The sequence below is a fragment of the Glandiceps talaboti genome, chromosome 1 (assembly GCF_964340395.1).
Source record: "Glandiceps talaboti chromosome 1, keGlaTala1.1, whole genome shotgun sequence".
NCBI classification, from domain to species: Eukaryota; Metazoa; Hemichordata; class Enteropneusta; family Spengelidae; genus Glandiceps; species Glandiceps talaboti.
In genome coordinates, this window is record NC_135549.1 from 1,273,134 (window position 1) to 1,301,047 (window position 27,914).

At 34.1% G+C, this 27,914-nt stretch overlaps 1 protein-coding gene across 1 annotated transcript; it reads left to right on the forward strand.

The window, feature by feature from the left end:
• The first annotated feature begins 2,606 nt into the window (after nt 1-2,606).
• On the forward strand, nt 2,607-22,724 carry LOC144437780 (uncharacterized). The gene is made up of 6 exons (XM_078126804.1): nt 2,607-2,929; nt 9,428-10,890; nt 11,538-11,642; nt 12,407-12,662; nt 19,676-19,743; nt 21,085-22,724. Exons 1-6 carry the CDS (start codon nt 2,872-2,874, stop codon nt 21,457-21,459), a joined length of 2,325 nt encoding a protein of 774 aa, XP_077982930.1. The 5' UTR covers nt 2,607-2,871; the 3' UTR covers nt 21,460-22,724.
• The last annotated feature ends 5,190 nt before the right edge of the window (nt 22,725-27,914 follow it).

The window sequence follows — 27,914 nt, forward strand, 5'->3', positions numbered from 1 at the left end:
AAATGGAATCTGGAGCAGCGTGTGATTTCCTATCAGACTTCATAGTGTCAGACTACATTGTTTTGTTTTTTATCTGATTATCAGTTTATCTTATAATGAATCTGTACATTTTGTAAAATGATAATACTTCTCTCATTCATTTCATGTGGAACACATTCACCAGTTTGCACAATGTGAATTTTGAATGGTGAGATTTCTTACTCTGTACCAGCTGGTATGTATGCTAGTATGACTATATATAACCAAAGCTCATTGCCAAGTACCCCCAGTAATTTGAAGTCTGCTTTTCATCCATATAGGAAACTAGTTCAGTGTAGTGGTGTCAAATTGTTTCCAGAAGCACCGGCCAAGTTAACAGCAGGCACTGTTGTTGACAAAGACTAAATTTCCTGTGTCAACACCCTGCATGATGTCACAGTCTTTCAACTGTAGTTTCACCGAAACTTTTTATCATAATTTCAAATCCTGTATCGAGAGGTAGGGCATTGTGACTTGGTACCATCTGACCTTTCATATATGTATGTATTTCAATAAACAATACTAATTTTTACACTGCTTCAGAAAAATATGAAATCATATTTATGCATTAAAAAAATATTTTTTTTCCAGCAACCTCAGTTTTTTTCCAGCAACCAATAGAAAAAATATAAGATAGTTATTTTAAAATCTTGAAATCAAGTTCACTGAGACTGTACCAGAGCACTCCAGCTGATCCTTGATAGCATGCTAAGTGTGATAGTAAGGTCATGAATACTGGGTCATGACCTTTAAGTCAGGAGTCATGTTAGTGACAAAAGACATGTGTTCTATACTGATATACTGTAAGCTATGACTGTGATACTGTGAGCCATGCCAGATCAGGTCTTCTAGACGTTGATTACACAAATGTGAAGACTTATCTTGAAAACAACAAATTACCAAAAGGGGAAAGTCAAAAACTGTATTTTACATTAAAGAGCTTTTGAAAATAAATATATTTTGAGAATATTAAAATACAAATCAAGATTATTAGTAAAAGGAAGTCCAGATAAACAATTTGAAATGTTGTAAGTAATTGAAATTAATAAACTGCCAACACTAAGCTACATAAAATAAACACTTTATGTATTGTGCAATCAATCAGTGATTAGACAAATCAACAAACGTACACAGTGGGATACTAACTCTCTTAATTGCCTGGGAATTTAATTGTTTATCATTAGTTTATATAACTTACTAAAGTAGACAGACAGACAGAAGCACAAAAAATAAAACATAAAACACCTACTGCTTGTAAAAGTGAAATACTTTTGGCTATAACTGTTTCTATAATTTATCATAGAATAGACATGCAAAATTGTTGAAATGCTGTCTTATAGTTGATTCAAAGAAAACAGGAAAAACAAGGCGTGTGCTATGGGTTTTCATTTCAATATGGTAATCATTAAAATTAGCTGACCTTTCCATGACACTAGTTTTGACACGGTGTACTTTCAGTCTTTGTAGTAACACGAGTAATATACCATGGAAATAATCATTTCTGAGAAATTTTCTAAATTCATGGGAACCCCTCTCCTCCCCCGCAAAAAAAAAATTCCGTCGTCAAGAATGAAGAAATAAACACCACGGGGTACGTTGTTGTTATGGCAACAAACTGATCGGATTTGCACAGAGCTAAACATGTTAGCATCAAATGTATATATCACAACAACAAAAAAACACTGTCCATTATTAGGTTGATACATAAATAAAATATGAAAATACAAACTATTATAAATTCGCTACCGTATCAAAATAAAGTGTTTGAGTTTCTTAAGAATCCGCGCGTTCTCCAATTTCTCTTGAAATGATGGCAGGTCAGCTATATTGTTTATTTTGTCTTTAGTTTCAAGCCATGATGTAAGACGTGAAATATGTCAACTTCGTAATTTGATCAAAAACAACACACTGCCATTCTTTTTATCGTCTGTTATTATTATAGTTTACAGTATTAAAATATAAATATATGTTCAAACGAGTCATGTAGATAAACTGCAATGAGATGTAACATAAGTCTAGTGCCTGGGGGCGGGCGGTAAACACTTTCAGTGTTTCTCAACGCAGAAATGGTTGCCATAGTAACACCATCTGTTACGCGCAATCGCTGCATTTTTCTTCGGCATAACCTTTTTTTTACATTTCATGTCGTAAAGGATTTTTGAAAATCTTTTGATAGTCCAACTTGATTATTTTCAATTTGCCACTATCGAATGTATTATGAAATGTATAATTACCATGGGGACAACGACATTCTTGCCCGGTTGCCGGGTTTTTTTTGTACTTCGCGCGATAATCATATCGCTGACGTGACACTGGCAGACAGATGTTAGCACGCCACGCTTTTTCCGTCTCGACTTGAGAAAAAACGAAAATATTCTATATTCTTTCTTAATGTAAAACAAAGATCGCCGCCTTTGTATTGAGGAAACTTCTGAGACAAACTTTACTCATCGCTTTAGATAAATTTGCGAAGTGTAGAAAACTTTTGACGGCACAGCAAGCGGTAATTAAACTTTCGCCCGGTGACGCGCAGAACAGCTGATTGGCAGTGCATTTTCGATTCCGAGTTCATTTCGGGCGTGGACACAAGAAGTGGAAGTTGGAACAGCTCCAGTGTGCAGTGCGGTCAGGACACTAGTTCTAACTTTCCAGCGTAGTTCTGCTCAAATAACGTTGTCCGATTTCAACCTTTGGAAACTAGTTCCATTTTATGCCACAAGTGTGCATTTGGACAACGGTGCAATTTACACGAGCAAAGGAAGAACGGAAAAACGTGTATTACTGGAGGTGCTGAACAGGGAACTTTCACCTTATCGTCAAGTTCTTGTGTAGTTCGAGGCCGCGGTTGGTAAAATGAAGACTAAACAATTTTTTCAAGTTTTTATTGGAATTTTACTGGTAGCTGCAGTAGGTAAGACATTTTATTGTTAAAAAAGTCGTATGTATTTTTATACATGGAAGGCAGCACCGTGATTTTAAAAAATCTTCAACTGATACTGGGGATGATTTTGAGGAAGCCATATTGGAAAATATGGAAAGTAGTCGAGGTTTCAAGCAAAGTTACATGTAATTCATGTTTCCAGTAGTTTATTTTGACAGGAGACTGCAATGTCTAGTTGTCGATGAACCTTTGAATTTTCTAATTGCAAGATAATAGGGTAATTATTGTAAGACTTGAAAATACGTATCACTGGTAGCTGTAGAAACAGTTGTCATGGCGGTTTGAATTATGCCCACGAATATTGAACGATAAAATGTGAAACAGAAAGATGAGCACATTATGAAGTTGATGCTGAGGTTATGTTAAAATGCCAGAGGTAAAAAAAAGGAGAAATGTATGAATTTTGTCTTCGTTGTTGGTTAGCATTGACGAACCAACAGCTTGCATCAAATTAGTCCTGCTTGAATACGGAGTAAGTCGTCCCTTCCTCATTTTCCTTGAGCGAAACGCGTGCACCGTCTGTAACTTGCTTTTGCAAGCAGGAGTCAGGACTAGCATGTCACAGGCCTGGACTGAGCTGAGGCCCCAGTGCGAGTTCTTCATGTTCTTTTGCTATTGCTCCAAAGTCTGTCTATACGTTTTGAAAGCTATACGCATATGCCTGTATGCAGGGCATCTTGGGCGTGGTGTATGTCTGCTTCGTAAATAGGTTAAGAATTTTGCAGCTATCTTGAATAACTTCAAAAATATAATAAAGAGGGTGATCGTACATGTGCACCAAAATTTTTAATATTCAAGAAATAGAATGTTATTCATCCTTGATTTGTACAGAAGTAATCAAGACAATACTTTGCAAAATTAAATGTGTGGTTACTAGTATCAGTTGGACACCATATATATATAATTCTATACTATACTATACTATACGGTTTATTTATATATGGTTTGTTCAGTACTTTGGCCACTTTGGTACAAATGTATAAAGATACAGCAAATGGACACTAGAAGAATTACATAATGTAAATAAATAAAGAACATATCAAGACAAAATAACGAAACAAATCAATGTTGTAGTAAAGCTGGGTCTAACATGGCACACTATTCATTATCAACTTGGATTTTGAATGCTGAGTGTGAAAAATGTGTAATATTTCTCAAAGTCTGAATATTGGTAGTTTTTACAAGTCTTGTAAACTTATTGAAGTGTGGCAGTTGGACACACAGTAGAGACTACTGTCTGTATGATGTACATGTAATTCACAAATCAAACTTGTATTTTGCAGATAATTCTGTTCAATAAAACAGTATTTGATATGTTATCTTTGTGCATGTTTTTTTAATGATCAAATAAATGGCAATATTACAATGATCTCAACAAGTTTATTGAAATTTTCAGAAAAAAATGTTTTGATGTATGTTTAGATAAAAACTATAGGGTTTATTCATCTAAACATTGTATTAATTTCTATTTGAATGGTCAAGCAGAAAGCTTTGCATTTTCAATTACAAACTATTAAAAAGTTACATATATGAGACCCATGCCCCTCACCCTTGTCAAGAAGTTGAATGCCAATGAATGGTGGGCTATAGGTAGATTTAAATAAATGTAAATGAAACATTTAGCATATTAAGTGGGGTATAAATCATTCTTATTGTTGTCCTATCTTTTTATGATGTCTCTAGGCTATCTATCTATTTGAAGGCCATAATTGCTTGTGTATCTACCATAACTGTTATAAAATGTCTTAATATCCCAGCCAATGTTATTTCATACCAGTAAATTGTTGGGGAGCAAAAGTGAGTGAAGAATGTAGTAAGATAGCAACAAAAGACTGGGCTAGTTTATGTCTCCATCTTAGACATATAGTGTATCGTAAATATAGTAAATATACTATGATACTCCTGAGAAATCTGGATATGGATATATGCAAATGTTATGGCCAATACTAATCTTAGATGATGTGGTATTAGGACTTAAGATAGAAGAGTGCAGACACTGATTGCAGTCAAGAATAGACCTGTGTAGAACTATGCAGCAAATGGAATTTGATATTTATTATCAGCTGACATAAGATGTATTAAAATAGTGTTGTATAGGGGTTTGTTAGTTTGCCAATGACCTCTGCATCATGTGGCTTATCCAGATAGTTAACATGGTTTCTTAATGTGTCTTCATGGATTCTTTGTTTAAAAGGGAAATGTAAACAGAGGCAAGTCTGTGAAGACAGGTCAAGGGTGTGTATATTTCATGAATTTTTATGTCTTTGAGCTTCCTGCTGTGAGTGTCCTGGTTTTACGGTTAAAGTTGGTCATTGACAGTCTATAGACAGATAGTCTGTCATTTACGATTTCCTGTAGTTAAGCTGGACATACTTGGTCTTGTACTTTTCTTCACCATTGTATTTATGTTCAAAGCATAGAGATTGTTGGTATGGTGTATAGCTCATGAAGTGTCAAATACATGTGTATACCAGTTTCATTTGACATCAACATTCAGCTGTACTGCATGTACTGTATAATTCTATACAGTGTATCACAGCATGATTGTTATAAGTTAATCAAATCCCCCTGTGTATTGACCTCTGGTAGAAAGTCCAAGCTTACACCTCTGTAGCCTTGTGGATTGGGTTCAAGTACATGGCTAATGGTTTTTAAAATTTTAGTCACACTCACAGTCTACAGGACCTGATTTACAAAAACTGGTTTTATTAATGGATATTTCAGAATTACATAAACTGGAAGAAAGGTTTTAGAACTTTAATAGTCGGCCAATTTATATTTGTTTAGACTATCCTGGCTATGTAAATCTGCCTGTGTTGTCACTGAGGTCTAGTGGACAGGATCTACTTCTACAGTTATCCATGTATTGAAAACAGCACAGTAATTTCATCAATAGTGTTAGTATGACTAAACACTAAACTTACTGATTTATCACTGTGAATGTGCTGATCCTGTAGTATGACTACACACTAAACTTACTGATTTATCACTGTGAATGTGCTGATCCTGTAGTATGACTAAACACTAAACTTACTGTTTTATCACTGTGAATGTGCTGATCCTGTAGAAAAGTAGAATGAATTTAGAACTCCAATTAGTCAAGACAATATTTCAGAAGAGCTGTATCTAAAAATAAATATATCCCATAATAGCTAAAGGCATTTGCATATTACATTACCAACTAAATACATATTTTTTGAATTTGATGAGATTTGCAAAATTCCCAAAGAAAAGGAGATATTAAATAGAGCATATTTTTGTAGACTGAAGAATGATGTCGACCATGTATAGTTGTATACCACAAGGCACACCCTTCCCTCAAGGCATAGATACCAAACTATGACATATTGGATCACTCCATTTTGAACTGCACCTACTGATTTCAACATAAATCCGTGTCTCATGTTGTCTGTTGAATGTAGAGTGTCTTTAGAAACTGTATCCTGATAATTTGTCTTCTTAGGATTTGTCTGATAACGATGATGGCCTAAATAGTTAAATATGAAGGTCATTCCCAAAAATAGAAGAGTTGAGAAGTTGTAGGCATTCTATAGCAAACAGCTGTCATTGCAGTGTACTCAAAATGCTTGGCTTGCAATTGTAGCTTCCATTTACTGATAAATATACAGATATTAGGAAATTAATATGAATAGAAATATTCTAGTGATTCCTTCTTAAAATGTTATTTTGAGTGGAATTAACTAGCTTGTTGTAGACAACTTATATATAATTATTTATTATTATTTATTTACTGTAAAAATGCCCTACATGTGTGTCTTGGTGCATTGTGCAGAAGTTAAAAATTGTAACAGTAAATAAATGAGGAAAGAAAATAACAGCACACACACAGAGGAAAAAGTAGGAAAACTGTCAGTGAGCAATTACAATATTGGAATTAACAGTATTATTATTGCAAAATTTGTTTGAACTTGTTTGAACTATAACAACAAATTATTCCATGTATTGAATAATTTCATTGAGGAAATATGTATGTTGTTTGTTGCAACCCCCTCCCCACCCATAGAAATGAAATAGTAGTGTGCCTTATTTCAATTCTTCCTAACTATATGTATCGTCAATACTTATATTCTTATATGTAATTCATGAATTCATATTGTACTACATGACTTGCAGTATTTAGTTATGATATGTTAATTATTACAAAGTTTCAATGGTGAATATTTGAGATGGAGTATAGGAGGAGTAATTAGTGTTCTTTGTTGTTGTTTACTTCAGCTATTCAGAAGTCTAATTTACATTTGGCCAAAGTTTACAATTTGACTTTTACACAGACTTAAGTTAATGCCTTGGACCAATCCAGGTACTGGCAAATTAATGACTCTGCACATCAGGGTTTATGATACTAAACCTGTTGTGTATGACGAAGTGTTGTTTCTACTGTGGTTTTGCTGTAGACATAAAGGTCAGACAGGGGCAAATAGGGGAATGGACTGATCATATTTCTTGCAGTATTCCTCTGTACATGTCATACTTCTTCACCAGCATCATGTAATAGATGTACCAGATGGAAGAGCTTGTGACACAAACACTGAACTCAGCAGTATAGGAGGGTTGTTGTGCCAATGATAGCCTTGTAGTGGTAATCAAGAATACTGTCATTAATACCCGCCTAGCATGCTAAGCCATAATCAAACTACATGACATCGTCAACTTACACAAATAAGTTGAGAAGAATAGCAAACCAAAATATCAAGCCTTTGAAGACAAATTTTATAACCATAGGGTTAATAATGAAGAGAACAGTCATTCTAGTTCCATGTAAACAGTACTTCAATTCTCTATTCATCAACCTTGATTGTGAAAGTTTAAGATACAGGCAGATATAATTAGTGCAACATGCCATGTGAAATATATCTTAATAACATATACATATGTAATTTCTAAATAAATATATGGGACTTAGCCAGCTCAATTAACATATAAACAAGATTTATCACAACTTTAACAAGAACAATAGGTCTTTAATTAACAACGATAATCTTATGATAAACCATCATTTTCATTAACATGATTCATTAAGTTCAGATTAAGATTCAATTTGTTATTTGATGTTAACATTTTTTCTATGAAATAATTTAGTGCTGTTTATAATTCCTAAAACTTGGATTTAGGAATGTTCTACTTAAGTTATTGTTATAATTTCATTTATAGCAAACCCCAAAACTATTTTAAGTTATAATTTTTATATGGTTATGTCTGGAATGTATTGACTGAAATTTTGTAAGAATCTTAAATTAAAAGAATTTGTCTTGATTAATCAAATATATTATTTCCAAATTTTACTCAAATTGGATATGCTGTTGCTAACAAACTAATATCTAAATTTAAGTTGTTTATTGTGGGCCATAGTCAAAAGTTGTAGATGGAATTGACATACTGTATGGCGATACCTTCATATTATATCTAAGAGTCACATTGTGGTGACCTCTCTGTAAATGATTTAGTGTGGAGTGTATATGAGTATGGTTTATTTATTGACATTTCAGTTTACAAGTTTTGGAAGTCACAGCTTCTGTGACTTTAAATGTCATCATTACTCTCAGATTCTCAAGATGGTAGTTTTTTTTATACCTTACTTTCTAGTGTCTTGCGTAATAATATGACAGTCAAAATGTCTGCTGCACCCATGTCCTTAAATTTTTCCTGAAATGTTTAATACAACATTTGTTGATCATTGAATTGTGTAGTGTGTTTGTACATGAAGACCAGCCATTATCCTATCTATACTTGTGATGATAGCTTATGTTCCTGAATTGTATCTCTTCAATATTGTAGTACAAATTAGTTATAGAACTATTGAGTATACCATTTTGGGTCTAATTTGCATATATCCACTCTAAATTATCTTTATGTTTATGACATTTAATACTTATGTCAAAGTGTGTTTATCCAACAAACATTTATCAAATATGTAGCTCAAGAACTAGATACATGTAGTTAGTTTTGCACATGTTCAAACATAGTTTGCATAAATTTCCCAAGATGATATGCAAATTCAAGACTGAAATGTTTCTAACTTGTAAAGTACAGGAGAATGATGACATGGTGATATGTTAATTAAGTGCCCTTTGAAAAGTGCTTTTGCAGATAATCTTAGTAGTCTAAAAAAAGATTATCTGTGTAATGATGTAAATCACAAATGTCAATCAATGAATTGATCAAACAATTAATCAATCAAAAAGAATTTCTATCATGATAAACTCTAAAAATCATATTTCTGTTTAATGGTACCAAAATGATTGCACCCAATGCTTGTTTGAGAAGATGTATTTTCAGTTTTCTTGAAAGTGTTCTGATTTGATGCTTGCCATGTGTCTAGTGTTAACAGAATTGCAAAGTTTCCATATCTTATGATGAAATTTAAAATCACCATGACTATTTAAGTTTCCTGAACAGTACTTGTGACATGAGCTTTTATCATCATAACACTTGTATATTCTTTTGCAGCATCAACATCTACATCAACATGGTCAATATCACCTACAGAAGGTCTAGTAGGTGTTACTGGATCAGTAGGTGATGTATCAGAAACTGACAGTGAAAGAGTGTCAGTACGTACTGGATATATAACTGAAGCCATTGGCACATCACAACAGTACCAGAGTACTGCAGCACCAGTAGTAGTTTCTGAATCTCAAAGTGAGGCTGAAGAGACAACTCAGCGAAGAGCAAGCACTGCAGCACCAATAGTAGTTTCTGAATCTAGAACTGAGGCTGAACAGACAACTCAGCGAAGAGCAAGCACTGCAGCACCAGTTGTAGTTTCTGAATCTAGAACTGAGGCTGAACAGACAACTCAGCGAGGAGCAAGTACTGCAGCACCAGTTGTAGTTTCTGAATCTAGAACTGAGGCTGAACAGACAACTCAGCGAAGAGCAAGCACTGCAGCACCAGTTGTAGTTTCTGAATCAAGAACTGAGGCTGAACAGACAACTCAGCGAAGAGCAAGCACTGCAGCACCAGTCGTAGTTTCTGAATCTAGAAGTGAGGCCGAACTGACAACTCAGCGAGGAGCAAGCACTGCAGCACCAGTAGTAGTTTCTGAATCTAGAACTGAGGCTGAACAAACAACTCAGCGAAGAGCAAGTACTGCAGCACCAGTAGTAGTTTCTGAATCTAGAACTGAGGCTGAACAAACAACTCAGCGAAGAGCAAGTACTGCAGCACCAGTTGTAGTTTCTGAATCAAGAACTGAGGCTGAACAGACAACTCAGCGAAGAGCAAGCACTGCAGCACCAGTCGTAGTTTCTGAATCTAGAAGTGAGGCCGAACTGACAACTCAGCGAAGAGCAAGCACTGCAGCACCAGTAGTAGTTTCTGAATCTAGAACTGAGGCTGAACAAACAACTCAGCGAAGAGCAAGTACTGCAGCACCAGTAGTAGTTTCTGAATCAAGAACTGAAGCTGAACAAACAACTCAGCGAAGACCAAGCACTGCAGCACCAATAGTAGTTTCTGAATCTAGAACTGAGGCTGAACAGACAACTCAGCGAAGAGCAAGCACTGCAGCACCAGTAGTAGTTTCTGAATCTAGAACTGAGGCTGAACAGACAACTCAGCGAAGAGCAAGCACTGCAGCACCAGTAGTAGTTTCTGAATCTAGAACTGAGGCTGAACAGACAACTCGGCGAGGAGCAAGCACTGCAGCACCAGTTGTAGTTTCTGAATCAAGAACTGAAGCTGAACAGACAACTCAGCGAAGAGCAAGCACTGCAGCACCAGTTGTAGTTTCTGAATCAAGAACTGAGGCTGAACAGACAACTCAGCGAAGAGCAAGTACTGCAGCACCAGTTGTAGTTTCTGAATCTAGAACTGGGGCAGCAAAAACAACACACCCAAGACCAACGACTGTAAGACAAGCAGAAAAAACAAGTGAAAGCCCTGAAGGAGTTCAAACATCACCTAGACAAGTAAGTACATATTCTGTAACATCAATTCAAAACTTTTGTAACTCACAAAAATGGGGCAATCACAATGTCTGTGGACTTTATCGTGATTTAATTACAACCAAACCTGAGACAAATGTCAGATATCAGAGGGTAGATATGCATGTTATTTAATGTGTGCCTATTACATCACACAGTGACCAAAAAGAAGTCATATTTCTGATATTTGTTCTAAAAATTAAATTAACTGTTTTCCACCAATTAACTCAAGTAGTTTAATACCCAGAGAACTCTTTCAATTGTCTAATCCCATGTTGTCTGAGGCAAGCTTTCTTGTTAGACGTTGACCTTGACATCCATCTTTGAGGTCAAATTGCAAAATGCTCAATAAATATTAACTTTGAGAAAGTTTGTAACTATAATGCAATACCATTCAAGTGTCTGCAGTGTGCCCTCTAATGATAGTCAAATTTTGTTGTTGTGGGTCAAACTGAGAAAAACTGGCCTTTCTTGGAAGTCACCAAATAGAAAGAGATAGGGGAACATGAAATTTTGGTGCGTCACTAGATATTGTGTGCATCAGTGGCGTATTTATTCTCTCCTTTAGTTCTATCAATACTAGGCACTATTCAGTAACCATGAGATGTACATGTTTTCTACCTTCAATACAGACTATTACTCCTACACAGAAGGCACCAAAGGTATTAAAAGCTGATGAGTTGAGTAAAGAACAATTAGAAAGTGCAACAACTATGCAATTGAAGTCAGATTCTGATGTAAGTATATTATAACAAAACTAATTTGTGATCATTTTAATGAAAGACATCGCTATGACTGTTTTCATGCATAGTTACAAAAGTAATACATAAAGTATGGCAGCCAAAATGGCTTTACATCGCTATGACTGTTTTCATGCATAGTTACAAGTAATACATAAAGTATGGCAGCCAAAATGGCCTTACATCGCTATGACTGTTTTCATGCATAGTTACAAGTAATACATAAAGTATGGCAGCCAAAATGGCTTTACATCGCTATGACTGTTTTCATGCATAGTTACAAAAGTAATACATAAAGTATGGCAGCCAAATTGGTCTTGTATCGCTATGACTGTTTTCATGCATAGTTACAAAAGTAATACATAAAGTATGGCAGCCAAAAAGGCCTGAATTTTCAACAACTTTGAACAATGTTTTGTTGTATCATATTTTCTTATGTTAGTCTAGTGGATATATTTGAACTTTGAACAATGTTTGTTGTATTATCACATGATACTTGTATTATCACATGATACTTGTTGTATTATCACATGATACTTGTTGTATTATCACATGATACTTGTTGTATTATCACATGATACTTGTTGTATTATCACATGATACTTGTTGTATTATCACATGATACTTGTTGTATTATCACATGATGCTTGTTTTGATTGCTAGAAATGAAACATCTGATATTTGTTAATTACCTGTGTGTTAACAAATATATTTTCTGTTATTGTTGAATATTTATTTGTTTTAACTTTATTTTACTGCAGTGGGATGATAAGAAACAAAGAAAGTTGGCTGAAGTATTGACTAAATGGATTGAAGAATATTTAAAGAAGGAAAGTGTTCGTAGGCGTAGAGAAGTTTCTGTGTCTACAACGGTTAAACCAATGACTGTTAGTGTGACAACACCTAAAACTACGGGAGATGAATCAGATCCACCAGTAGGTGTAACATTTGTAGGCAAACCAATGGTTGATGACAATGGCAACTTACAAATAAGTTTCATTGCAGATGATGGCGAAGGTAATTCAACATTTCTATCATTGTATTCACAACAATTCAGAGTTTATGACTTTTTGTTATATTTAAAAAAATCCTCTTTCTACAAGGGAAGTACAGTAATTGTTTGCACACAAAAAGCTACAAGTTTGGAAAAAACAATTAACCTGTCTGCACTTAAAAGATTTGAGGTATCTATTAAAACCTGCTATCAAATTATCCACTTTCTTGATTTTGAAAGTACTGGTAAATTCATCATCATATGAGCAAATGTATATTTCAAGTATGCTTCAATTTCTGGCATATCTCGTACAAATCTGGTGCAAGTTATTAAAATGATTTTAGATTTTATGAGTATGAGTGTATAATTGGATGATTTCAGTAGTTCAGTAGTGTTATTGATCTATGACTCCAGTAACTGTGATAGTGAGGTGATACCTTTGAATACTTGAAATTACCTAAAATTTCTTGTAATTCAGAGAAGTGTTGAAATTAAAAGTTTGGGTGAAAATATAGCTAGCCTGGTGTACTCGAAACTGGACATTTTATAGTTTAGATATTAACAGAATAATAATATAGAGTATTTATATTGTGTCTGTTCTCTGGAAAGCTCCAGGAGCTAACATTGTATCATATTATTAAAAAGAAATATTAGTTATTGATAGAACATAGTTTTGATAGATAATGGATGATAGAACACTGTTTGAATCCACTCTGAGATGGTTTGTGTGTCAGAATACAGATAAAGTATGCAGTGAGTGACTAGGTAGTGATTTATTGATACGATGTCACCATCAAACTGGGTGTGGTCCTTAAGGATTGGTTTACACATTTGTTTACATGTAACATTTATGTCTGCACAAGGCTGACTTTTTTGCCCTTCACTGAAATATTTTAGATGATATGTCATACAAACATTTGTGTACATTTGAAAATTATTTAAAGATACAAAAAGATGAAAATATATTACATGTTAAGATGCTTGAAATTACGTTTTGATGAATGAGAAATTGGTGGAATTTAGACACTAGACAAAGTACAAGTAATTCACCCCTTATCGTGATATTGGACACCCTTTTATCAGCAATGCAGACATTATGGGTTTGGTATTAAGAAAGTGTACATATTGTGAATTTAGGGATTACCCAAAGTATGTGTGATGTTTAACTATGATGGCTTATATCATGACGGCTTTATTATTATCAGAAATGTGTCATTTCAAGGTTAGCTAGAATCCTTCATGCTGAACTTTCATTTCAATCTGTTGATAGATATGTTGGCCTACTACTAGTTTACTACTAGCTTCTACTAGACTAAGTATAGTTTCTCAGCAAACCTATCATGTTTATAGTAAGGTTATACTAAAAGTGAACTGTCAGATTCATAGCTGTCTTAGTATAGTTTCTCAGCAAACCTATCATGTTTATAGTAAGGTTATACTAAAAGTGAACTGTCAGATTCATAGCTGTCTTAGTATAGTTTCTCAGCAAACCTATCATGTTTGTAGTAAGGTTATACTAAAAGTGAACTGTCAAATTCATAGCTGTCTTAGTATAGTTTCTCAGCAAACCTATCATGTTTATAGTAAGGTTATACTAAAAGTGAACTGTCAGATTCATAGCTGTCTTAGTATAGTTTCTCAGCAAACCTATCATGTTTATAGTAAGGTTATACTAAAAGTGAACTGTCAGATTCATAGCTGTCTTAGTATAGTTTCTCAGCAAACCTATCATGTTTGTAGTAAGGTTATACTAAAAGTGAACTGTCAAATTCATAGCTGTCTTAGTATAGTTTCTCAGCAAACCTATCATGTTTGCAGTAAGGTTATACTAAAAGTGAACTGTCAAATTCATAGCTGTCTTAGTATAGTTTCTCAGCAAACCTATCATGTTTATAGTAAGGTTATACTAAAAGTGAACTGTCAGATTCATAGCTGTCTTAGTATAGTTTCTCAGTAAAACTCACCATAGTTATGGTAAGGTTATACTAAAAGTGAACTGTCCAGTTCATAGCTGTCTTAGTATAGTTTCTCAGCAAAACCCACCATAGTTATAGTAAGGTTATACTAAAAGTGAACTGTCCAGTTCATAGCTGTCTTAGTATAGTTTCTCAGTAAAACTCACCATAGTTATGGTAAGGTTATACTAAAAGTGAACTGTCCAATTCATAGCTGTCTTAGTATAGTTTCTCAGCAAAACTCACCATAGTTATAGTAAGGTTATACTAAAAGTGAACTGTCCAGTTCATAGCTGTCTTAGTATAGTTTCTCAGCAAAACTCACCATAGTTATTGTAAGGTTATACTAAAAGTGAACTGTCCAGTTCATAGCTGTCTTAGTATAGTTTCTCAGCAAAACCTATCATGTTTATAGTAAGGTTATACTAAAAGTGAACTGTCAGATTCATAGCTGTCAATGTACTCCAATTCATCAAACTAGATAAATGTATAAAAGTTGTGTCAAACTGGAGATAGCTGTGGTCATGGTTTCACATAAATCTCTAGGTTAACAAGCAAAGTCAGTTTAGAGATTGGAGACATTGGTACTAAGTGTAGTTTAGAGATGGGAGACATCGGTGCTAGGTTCAACTTAGAGATGGGAGACATCGGTACTAAGTTCAACTTAGAGATGGGAGACATTTGTACTAAGTGTAGCTTAGAGATGGGAGACATCGGTACTAAGTGTAGTTTAGAGATGGGAGACATTGGTACTAAGTTCAACTTAGAGATGGGAGACATCGGTACTAAGTTCAACTTAGAGATGGGAGACATCGGTACTAAGTTCAACTTAGAGATGGGAGACATTGGTACTAAGTGTAGTTTAGAGATGGGAGACATTGGTACTAAGTTCAACTTAGAGATGGGAGACATCGGTACTAAGTTCAACTTAGAGATGGGAGACATCGGTACTAAGTTCAACTTAGAGATGGGAGACATCGGTACTAAGTGTAGCTTAGAGATGGGAGACATTGGTACTAAGTGTAGCTTAGAGATGGGAGACATTGGTACTAAGTTCAACTTAGAGATGGGAGACATCGGTACTAAGTTCAACTTAGAGATGGGAGACATCGGTACTAAGTTCAACTTAGAGATGGGAGACATTGGTACTAAGTGTAGTTTAGAGATGGGAGACATTGGTACTAAGTTCAACTTAGAGATGGGAGACATTGGTACTAAGTGTAGTTTAGAGATGGGAGACATCGGTACTAAGTTCAACTTAGAGATGGGAGACATTGGTACTAAGTGTAGTTTAGAGATGGGAGACATCGGTACTAAGTTCAACTTAGAGATGGGAGACATTGGTACTAAGTGTAGTTTAGAGATGGGAGACATCGGTACTAAGTTCAACTTAGAGATGGGAGACATTGGTACTAAGTGTAGTTTAGAGATGGGAGACATCGGTACTAAGTTCAACTTAGAGATGGGAGACATTGGTACTAAGTGTAGTTTAGAGATGGGAGACATTGGTACTAAGTTCAACTTAGAGATGGGAGACATTGGTACTAAGTGTAGTTTAGAGATGGGAGACATCGGTACTAAGTTCAACTTAGAGATGGGAGACATTGGTACTAAGTGTAGTTTAGAGATGGGAGACATCGGTACTAAGTGTAGCTTAGAGATGGGAGACATTGGTACTAAGTTCAACTTAGAGATGGGAGACATCGGTACTAAGTGTAGCTTAGAGATGGGAGACATTGGTACTAAGTTCAACTTAGAGATGGGAGACATAATTGGTACTAAGTGTAGCTTAGAGATGGCATTGGAGACTCCAGAAATACACCCATACTACTTTGATTCCTAATACTTTAGAAATACATCCATACTACTTTGGCTCCTAATCAGTATCTTCCCCTCCATAGCAACCCAAAATAATTGGTCATGTTGGTGTTCTACATTCACAACATATCAGTTACTCAAAGTTGCTCCGTGTCAAAACCCTTGGAGGGAATACGAGTGACATGGGCAGGAACTATAAGCTCTTTTCAACATATGGCAAGTAATTGTCTTGTTTCTGTGCTTGATACTGTCAACATATTAAACATATCCCTTAAAGAAACAAAGTACAACTATTTCTTGTTTTCCACTTTTTTATTCTATCTGATTTCTGTCAAACAAATGTAGAGTAAAAACTGCTAGATGACGGATTTACCATGTGTACAATTATTAGAAACAAGGTTAAACTGAAGTGCGAAGTGATAAAAATAGTTTATACTTGCATACCACATGAATAATCACAAGAAGTTGACTTAATTTGTTTTAGTCTGGATACCAGTGTAGTATTGAATCATCTCTAAACTCTGTCTGCTCAAAATGACTCATGAACCAAAACTCTTAGATTTTAAAATTTGATGATGGATAACACTAGACTAAATTTGTTTGGTGGGCCTCAAAATTTGATCAGTGAACCACACAAAATGTCATTCTTAGTTCATGCAATTTGTTAGACTTTTAATTTCTCAGACAATTTATTTGCTTCTTTAACCCTACATTCAGTTTATTGTTGGACCACTTGAATTAATCACACTAAAGCAACAGATTATAGTAATGAGCTCATTAAGTATGCAGATTTATTTCTTCTCTGAATTATAATTAGTTTATAATTAGTTAATGAACAGAATTTAATGATGTTAGTGACATACCGATATATACTTATATCCTGTTTGTTACAAGAACTAGTATGGTGCAGCTTTATGTTCTGATAAGACTGTTGAACAGCTGTTACATCAAACTGGCTACTAGTTTAGTGTGCAATGATTTTATAAAGTTTAGAATGGTTTGCCATAAAATGTAACAATATATTTCTATTCAGTTGTAAATGTAACATCATTGATCAAATTAATGTTATGTTTAATATGATAGTTATGTTTGCCAGCAAAATAGTTCTGTACAAATAAGACTATTTTTTGAACAGTTTATATTTACAATTGACACAGTGTAATGGAATGTGTTCAACTTTGTTGTTATTCACACCCATTACAAGGTAATTCCTTCAAAACTAATTTAACAGTTTACTTTGACAGTAATGAAGCAGAAATAGAGTCAATTAAAATGAAGGTAATGGCTGTACATGAAAATAACCAGTCTCTTTACATAAACTGGTATCTGCAACTGATAAATCTTGGGAACTGATGGAGTTAGCGAATCAGGATTACCATGTCTTAAACAATGGTGCAACATTAGACAGGAAGTCAACATGCCCTGGGGGATTCCCATGGCATTGCAAATAGGTAGCATTTCAAAAATTACATTCTTTGCCAACTATTCAGACAAATTAAAACAAAAACATAGAATACTTTGAATTCTACAAGTTGAAAATAATGAGGATTGTGGAGAAAAATTGGATATCAAATGCAACTTTAGACTGTTTTATAAGAGAAAGTGAATGATTTGTATGTCTATGCTATGACTTGACATCATGCTTGGCATAGTTGTTTTATCAGAGGACACTTTAACTGACCTTGTATCTCTCTCCTCTCAAATGTTTATATTGACGACAACCTAATCTGTCACAATGAAAGCATTTAGTTACAAGGTTAATGTTATGGTCACAGTTTGACTATGTGGAAAACTTGGCCATGGCCAACTTACAACTTGGCCATGGCCAACTTACATTTGAACTTTCATATTGTAAATAGACAGCTGGGCTCAAAATTAACTTTTTTTTCTATGGTAGTCCCAGTTGGCTACCAATTTCAGAAATTGGATGGTGACCAGTTGTTCCATATTCCTGAACTGAAAACAGAATCCCTCTATTGGAAATATGTGTGTTATTAAAATACTTTCATGTCCATAAATCTTCTGTCCTTAAATCATTGCATATTCAATAGTACATTGTAGCCTAATTGGGCTACCAGCTGCAAATTATGGTAGCTCTATGACAAGAATTGGTAGTCTGTGGACATAGGACTACTGTTAATTTCGAGTCCAGATAAATTCCAGCCTGGATAGCTTTTCTATACTTTGTAATGGTAATGCTAGAATTTGATAACGTCTACTGTGCTTATTATACATCTAGAATAATCTTTTATGTGAATCTAATTTAAATTGTGTTACAGTCAATAAGACATATGTACATATAGTTACAAGACTCAAGTTTGGCCACATTATTAGGAAAGCTATTATGATACATATCAGATGTAAGGTTCTGATTATTTTGGTCCTCATTATATGAAAGTGACTTGGTTACTGCTGTTTGGTTATTAGAGATATGCGGTGGATTTGAATGTTTTTGTGTGTTAATGCAGTGTTCCCAATGAAGAATAACATAATTATGTTTTTCTACTAAACATTCCTAGTAGACACTTGATCATTACAGTTACACAAACCAATGAAATGAATTGATATTTTAGATACATACCAAGAATTACTGTTGACATCTGATCAATGAGAAAATGCACATTGTATAAATCTGTCAATGTTATATCAGAATAAATCACAAGGTAGAAATGGACTTGAATATGTTTTTACTAGATGAGTATAATCCCTATATACAGAAAGTAGTGTCTCAAGTTGGTTTATGTACCACTAGTAAAAAGTCACTAGGAGTACAGTTTTTTTCCAATTTTTGAAATAAAAATGACATCATGGAGATTTGAATTTTTATTGACTTCAATTTAGTGAAATGACCTCATCACTACTTCTGTTGTATCTATGATTTGATAGGTTTGGATTGTATTCCTTCCATGGAGATTAGTGCAGATGAGAATTTCTGTCATGTGTGATTTTATGTTCTTTAATATGTACAGAAGACTAGTATGGGTTAATTGTTGTTGAATACATTCTCTCAAATCACAGGCTAGTATTTATGTCAGGGAATGTAAAATATGTTAACTTTTGAAACTAAGAATTTTATTGTGGCTATTTCTTTTGAATTTTGCTGATTGAAAGTGATGAATATAAATTTATAGCAAAGCCAAAGTGTTCACTTTTTCATTATATTTGATGACAGTGACAATTAATATTGACTTCAGACAAATTTGATGTACAAATCATATGATATTGATGTTGTTTACAACTTTGTTTCATTGTTATCTTTACAGGTGGTTATGTAGATTCTGAAACACTTGCTAAAATTGTACGAGAACATGAAGATGACTTAGAACAAGAAGTAAGTACTGAGATATGAGTTCTGTTATTACATAGAATGGCTTTGGAGGCCAAAGTGCAGGAGTTAAGGATTGCTAAAGAGCTCAAGCCTTTTCGCAGGGGGTTTAATTCTAACCTTTTATAACTCTGTTCTAGTGTGAACTTCTGATCTTTCCCAACTATGGAGGGTTCAAAAGTTGAAAAAGTGTACCACAGATAGCTAAGTGTGACAGGGTTAAGTCATTTCACATTTCACACTCAAATACCAATGGTAGTATATTATTAGGGCATTGTCAGAACTGACATTTGAAACTTGATGCCAGTGGAAAACTTCTAAGGTCAAGATCATTATCAGATATTGAAGAGGATAATCTTTTTGAATGCCTTCAGATAAGGACTGAAGTAATAATTCCATGTAAGAACTAAGTATAGAATTAATTTAATATCAAGCATAGCACCCAACTCTGCTTTCCCGTGGAGACAAACTATTTCTGATCTTTATAACAGCTGACCTTCTCTCAAATTTCAAGATATGAAATTCTTTCTTGCAAATCTAGAAATTTAGACTATATTTCATGTTTGGGTTCTATGGGTCCGCGACTTAAATACTGTTTAAAAACTGGATGTGGTTAACGCCTATCTTTTTTTTTTGGTCCATTTTTGTGTAGAATTGCTAGAGATGTTAACAGAGGGAGTTAGTTGACCTCAGATATCATAAGTATAGGATTTCAGACAGCAGACAGATCTTATTGCATACTGACATGTCCTAAAGAATGATCCAAACATCATATAGCCTGTACACACACTCACAATAGAAGTCATCACACTTCTATATCTACGTGGTAATTAGCAGCTATAACCTGGGCTGAAACAGCAGTTCGTGGAGTGAAATATTATTAATTCCGATCTCATGACGATCGGTGTAATTAAAATTGACAGAATTTTCCCAATTTGTTTCTAAAATAGTTATTTAACAAATAATTTGGTTTACTGCTAGTGTAATGCTCAGAATCATTACCAAGGCAGGATAGGAAATTTTATTTTGTTGCCTAGCTGCCAATACTAATAGAATATGGTTTGATAATATAAAAATGTGTATTCACCAGGACCAAAGTTGTATTTTCATTGCGAGAAGGTTCAAGTAAACCGTCAGCACAGAAAAAAAGAAATTCACAAAATAAAACAATGCATTTTGTGAGCAGTTGTAGACCATACTTTACAAGTCTGGATGGTTTAAACAATACATCTAATTCTACTATGAATTGCTGTATTAAACACAAAAATTATAATAAAAACATTTCCAGTTCTGGCAATAAAGATTCATAGGAAATAACTGCTGGTTTGTTTGTTTGTTTGTTTTCAGCTTGATGTAGAACTGATCGATATCAGTGAAGGTTTACCAGCCAAAGATCATGAGAAAGCAGCAAATTCAGATGAAGAATCATCGTATTTCTCCAGAAATAAAGCCTTGTTCATTGTGCTCATAGTAATAGCTTGCATATGTATAGTGGTCATCATTGTTGGCTTGTTGTACATCTTATGTACACGACGATCTCATGAAGCACAGCACTACCTCCATGCAAAGGATGCCGAAGTTGCTGGTGTAGACAACCCTGTCATGACGGAAAAAGTCAATGGTGCTCAGCCACAGAAAGTAGATGACACAGAAATTGTTCCCTATGATAATTTTACCAGAGAAGAATTAGAAAGCTATGAAGTAGAAGATACACATTTATAATTTTTTGAGTTGATTCGAATTCTTACTGTTTTTTACTTGTTCAAGTAGAACAATTTACAAAGATATGCAGAAATTTGGAAATAATTTGCATACTAGTATTAAACTAATTTTACCCAGCTGTCTCCTATGTCAAACATGAAGTATGTTTGATTTGAGAGATTAAAAACATTGTGATAATGATGCATGACAGCAGTGTATTATCTCTACTGCACCAAGAGATGTGTACATTTGAGTCAAACTTTTACAAATTGAAAGAATTTGTGAGTCCCAAATGTTTTCAGTCATTGAAATATATGCATATGGGAAATGAGGACAAGGAGTCTTGGATCACATTACCCACTACTGTTTTGGTATCTATGCAATGTTTCCATACAACAATACATGTTGAAATCTGTTTAGTTCACATAGCGTAGATATAAGTTAAGGTCTGTTTTTTCCAATGTTTGTATGTTTTAAAAGTATTTTGCATTTATATATCAAGATAATTTACGCTGGAGTGATTTGCTTTGAAAGTGAGGATGAGATGTACCAATTAATCTCTGAGGAGAAAAAATTGTGTTATTTCACAAAAGCAAATCCCTGTTGAAGATTGTTGATAGTTACAATCAGAGTGTATTACCAGTAGGCATATTAAAGTAAGGCAAGGTATTTTACTTGAACAGTTCTATTTCAGCTTGGAGAATAGTACCATAGATGTACATGTACATACGTACTAGGATCTGAAGAATAGTACCATAGATGTACATGTACATACATACTAGGATCTGAAGAATAGTACCATAGATGTACATGTACATATATGCTAGGATCTGAAGGAATAGTACTAAAGATGTACATGTACATACATACTAGGATCTGAAGAATAGTACCATAGATGTACATGTACATACATACTAGGATCTGAAGAATAGTACCATAGATGTACATGTACATACATGCTAGGATCTGAAGAATAGTATCATAGATGTACATGTACATACATACTAGGATCTGAAGAATAGTACCATAGATGTACATGTACATACGTCCTAGGATCTGAAGAATAGTACCATAGATGTACATGTACATACATACTAGGATCTGAAGAATAGTACCATAGATGTACATGTACATACTAGGATCTGAAGAATAGTATCATAGATGTACATGTACATACATGCTAGGATCTGAAGAATAGTACCATAGATGTACATGTACATACATACTAGGATCTGAAGAATAGTACCATAGATGTACATGTACATACATACTAGGATCTGAAGAATAGTACTAAAGATGTACATGTACATACATACTAGGATCTGAAGAATAGTACCATAGATGTACATGTACATACATGCTAGGATCTGAAGAATAGTACCATAGATGTACATGTACATACATACTAGGATCTGAAGAATAGTACCATAGATGTACATGTACATACATACTAGGATCTGAAGAATAGTATCATAGATGTACATGTACATACATACTAGGATCTGAAGAATAGTACCATAGATGTACATGTACATACATACTAGGATCTGAAGAATAGTATCATAGATGTACATGTACATACATGCTAGGATCTGAAGAATAGTACCATAGATGTACATGTACATACATACTAGGATCTGAAGAATAGTACCATAGATGTACATGTACATACATACTAGGATCTGAAGAATAGTACCATAGATGTACATGTACATACAAGCTAGGATCTGAAGAATAGTACTAAAGATGTACATGTACATACAAGCTAGGATCTGACTACTCCATGATAAGCTCTAAAGGTTTTTCATACATTACATGCTGGAAGTCTAATTTAAATTACTGATAGTAGTTAAATGTTTTACTGTAGCCATTTTACATAGTTTCTAAGCAGTCTTACAGACAGATTAAATTTTAGCAGCAACCCAAAATGGGGTAGATATTTATTACAAGAGTTAGTTCAGTTTTGTTTATATATGATGTTGATAAAACTGGTCAGATAGCTTTGTTTGACTCGTGGAATTCTACAGGATGCTTTCTTTTGTTTCATATTTCTGGAAGAAATCTGGAAGAATGTATTTGTATTTAAATTTTGGTTCAAATCAGTGTAAGACAGTAAAGTAGTTGAGTTTTGTAAAAAGCATGTCAATCTTCCAGGATTTCAAAACTTTACTACAATAGAGTTAGATTCTAAAGGTCTAGTTTTATTCTCACATATGTTACACCCGTTTGTTCACTCCATAAACTTTATTCTGGTAGAATTAGATTAAGGTCATTAGCACTGTTTGCAATCACAATACATGGTGTTCTTGTTGTCATTCTGAAGCAGATGTTAATATTCCCCAATATATTTCTATATTTAGCCAAGCAGAATACAAGTGATGTAAAGGGCCTTGTTGCTATGAGTTGCTAGACAAATAGTGACAAAGCCATAGGTTAGGAGTATTTTCTGGCTGATTGTAGAATATTGGGCAATAATATGATTACCCCAACTACAACATAAAAATATTATTACCCCCTCCTACAACATAAAAATATGACCCCCCCCCCTCAACATAATAGTATAATTATACCTCCTACAGCATAATAGTATAATTATACCTCCTACAACATAATTTATGAAAAATTGAGTAAAAGAATATGATATTTTGACTATGATTTCAAATACCACAGAAACATACCTGTGATGTAGATATAGGTTGCCTTGATATAGAATGACCAGGTTATATAATCCATATTTTCTGTTCACAGACAATAACTTGGCTTGTGCATGGTATAATGGTACTTTTGTAGTATTAGGTACTTTTGTAGTTTTATTAAAGTCTTCTATATATTCATCTTTTATTGAGGGATCAACACCAAGTGATAGAAATCATAAGTAAAAAGGCTTGTTTTGATAACTATTTTTGAGACTATAAATATTTATTTTTTATAGTCATCATTTTTTAAAAAGTGTATGCCCAGTAACAAGATAGGATAAAGCAGTCTCAAAAATAGTGGATGGTGGATGGTGGACCCCATCCTGAATGAGTCAATACATTTGTATTAAAGCTGGGCAGATAGAGATGAATCTTGAGATCAGGTCAAATTTGGTGCTATAGATAAACAAGAGATCTAGTATATATATTGCCAACCAACGTGAACTCGTATAGTCTGTTCTACGGGTGCAAAGACTTGGCCTAAATATTATCAATTACAGATAGCGTTCCATGAAGGCTTGATGCCTGAATATTATGGGATAAAAAGAAATACACATCTGGAGTGGTAGGAATGTATAACCCCCCTGTTTAATGTCAGTCAGTTTAATTCTGCATTGTGATCATAAAAATAATTATAGGAAACTGGCTTGAATTTTCTTGGATTACTTCGTATTTTTATCAAATTGTCACAATTGTTAGACATATATAGTGCCTGGAAATCATTGCCTTGGCTAGTGGAATTGTTTTAGATGTAGTTCTCATCAAATATCATCACCTTGAGTTTGTGATTCATAAGTGTTAACATCCCTAAAACTAACAGTTATAAAAATTAAAAGTCTTATCATCAGTAAAGTTTAGTTGAGATTTAACAGTGATAATTCACAAAGATTGATATTGTCTGTAATATGTCAATTGATATGAAGTAGATGACACTAGTAATATTATCTAGTATGCACACAGCTTGAAATATTATATTCATATGATGAGCAATGTATGAAGAATGCCAACAATCTAAACATACATCATTTGTTTTCAGACAATCAAGACACATGTATGTCTTGTCTATTTGCAGTACCAACCCTTAACTAAAATCTACATATAGCTAGATGGAGTTTATGAGCTGTGTATAAAACCACAACATTTTGTATTGAGATTCCTATATATATACTCATGAGGGAATCCCTAGTAGTAATGTACTGTCTGTACTGATGATTTCTTCAAGCAAAAAATGAGCTTAGCCAAAGTATCATCTGTATACTAGACATGCCCATCAGCACTATGTGCTATCAACTATTTATTTAGCATCCTTGATACCATGGAAACTTTATTTTACTATAGTTGGGGTACTAAGGCGTAGAAATAAGCAGTTTATCAATATCTGCACACTGGATGGACGAACAGTATGTATGTATGTATGTATGTGATTCAACTTGAAATATGATCAAATGTATTACATGTATGACTGTGCTGCTACTAAATGATGTGACAAGTCATATTTGTAGCATTGGGCTGGGCCTCAAAGGAAGATACTGAACTGTTAAAAGGTTTTTGAAGTGTCCTGATACTGTAGACTATGATTTTTATAGTGTATCCTATTACACAACATCTGTCTCTATCTAAATGAATTCCCCCCATACTATCTGAATAAAAACCAATTTAAGTTTATGAGTATTTTCTATCTTTTTGTCATTTTATTCTACTAGTTGGTAATTTTATTACCCTGTCTTGATAGATTTCATCTTAACTACAGAACTAATTTCCCTGTCGGGTGTTTAGTAGGGTGTCTGTAATTCTAGATGGCAGTCACAAAATTATTCTACCAGAAGCAGTTTTTATATAGAACAAGTTTTTGTTGAATAAGTTTGTCATTTTTACTAAAAGAAAATCTCTTAACTTGCTGTCTGATTTTTAGTCTTCTTTAGTTTGACCATTGATTCTGAATTGTTTACTCTAAAGAGGAGTCATTTAAAACTAGAAATCATTTTTGCCTGTCGGTACCAGGGTACATTTTACAATGTTTATACTAAGCTTAGAGCTAGCAATTATTTATTCACCTTGGTCTGCCCCAAGGCATAGATATATAGTTTAAGATATGCAGCCTGCAAGTATTGCAAGTCATAGCTATAGTTTAAGATATGCAGCCTGCAAGTATTGCAAGGCATAGCTATAGTTTAAGATATGCAGCCTGCAAGTATTGCAAGGCATAGCTATAGTTTAAGATATGCAGCCTGCAAGTATTGCAAGTCATAGCTATAGTTTAAGATATGCAGCCTGCAAGTATTGCAAGGCATAGCTATAGTTTAAGATATGCAGCCTGCAAGTATTGCAAGGCATAGCTATAGTTTAAGATATGCAGCCTGCAAGTATTGCAAGGCATGTTTAAAACTAATGCTGTCTGATAGGCATGCAAGTAGCAAGTCCTTTTATAGCTAGCTGATGGAGAGAGAGATTGAGAAAATACTTTTAAAACACTAATGTACCTCTACATTTATGCTGCTATGTATGTTTTGCTGACATTGAGGTATGGGAGTGTCAATCCTACGCATCTTGACTTTTAATCTGTTATCTGGAGACATTTCATTCTGTACACATTTGATCAACAGGTGCAGGACAGGTTCCTTGCAACTAGTTACAAAATGTGGTTACACTGTTATGCCTCTCAATGAGGTTTCTACAAAATTCAGAAATATATTCTGAAATGATATACTGATAGGCAGCTGTGGAAGTCACTGTATTTTCTAAACAAAAAAAGTAATGCAGTATTAAACGGAAATGAAAACTGAAAAAGTACAATGTTAGAGGAATGGATGTGTTATGGCTTGAATGAGGAAGTATACAGTCCTTGCATTTTGATTGTGTATGTCAAAATGCAATATTTCATATGTATTATTTATAAACAATTTTAAGAGTGAGCTGTATGTGTGGAATTGATGATACATGTCAAGATGAATGAATGTATGGTTAACAGTGCTACAAAGTTTGTTGATTGCAGTTCTATGTTTAACATTTATTGAAATGGGCTACCTTTCACTCCTGATTTTATATTCCTGGGTTGTTTGTTATTTACTGCTACTGTATGACAGGTACTAGATTCAGACAGACATCAGTACATTTGTTATTGAAGAAGTATGTAGTTTGGTTTTCACACCTGTCATTTCTGATTTTCTGCTCACTTTCAATGTTTGTTAGCAATGTTTGATATTTTCTTGATTTGACCAGTGTTCTGATAGCAGTACATGCATGTAATTTGTAGCTTTCTGTGCTAGACTATTTTATATAAATACTACTCTTTCAGACTTTAGAGATAGTGTCTTTGATACTTGATGCTACTGCAAGTTTAATTTTTGTTATTAAAAGAAAGTATAATTTGTTTCTGACAACTCACATTCTTGAATGAGATTCCTTTTCATACTTTTCTATCAGTTGAATTTCACTTTCTTTGTGTGTTGGGAAATCAATAGCTCAGGATTTCTGATGTAATGAGTTATCCCATGATGCATTGCTGTGTTGTAGCCTAGAATCAGGGACTTTTGCTCTTGCCTTTCCCCTATCATTTCGTTAGTGGCCATTTATTCAAACCTAAAGTTAACTTGAGAATTTCCTGCAGTAATGTTCAACCCCAATATTGAATTATGTTTACATCATATAACTCAACCCTTCCAGTTGGTTCTAATCACATGGTGTGCTATAGATGTCATCTCAAAGTGGGAAGAACTTAAAACCCCAATAACAGAGTTTGCACCTTCTCCCTGACTGAACATTCATTAAAGTAAATGGCTG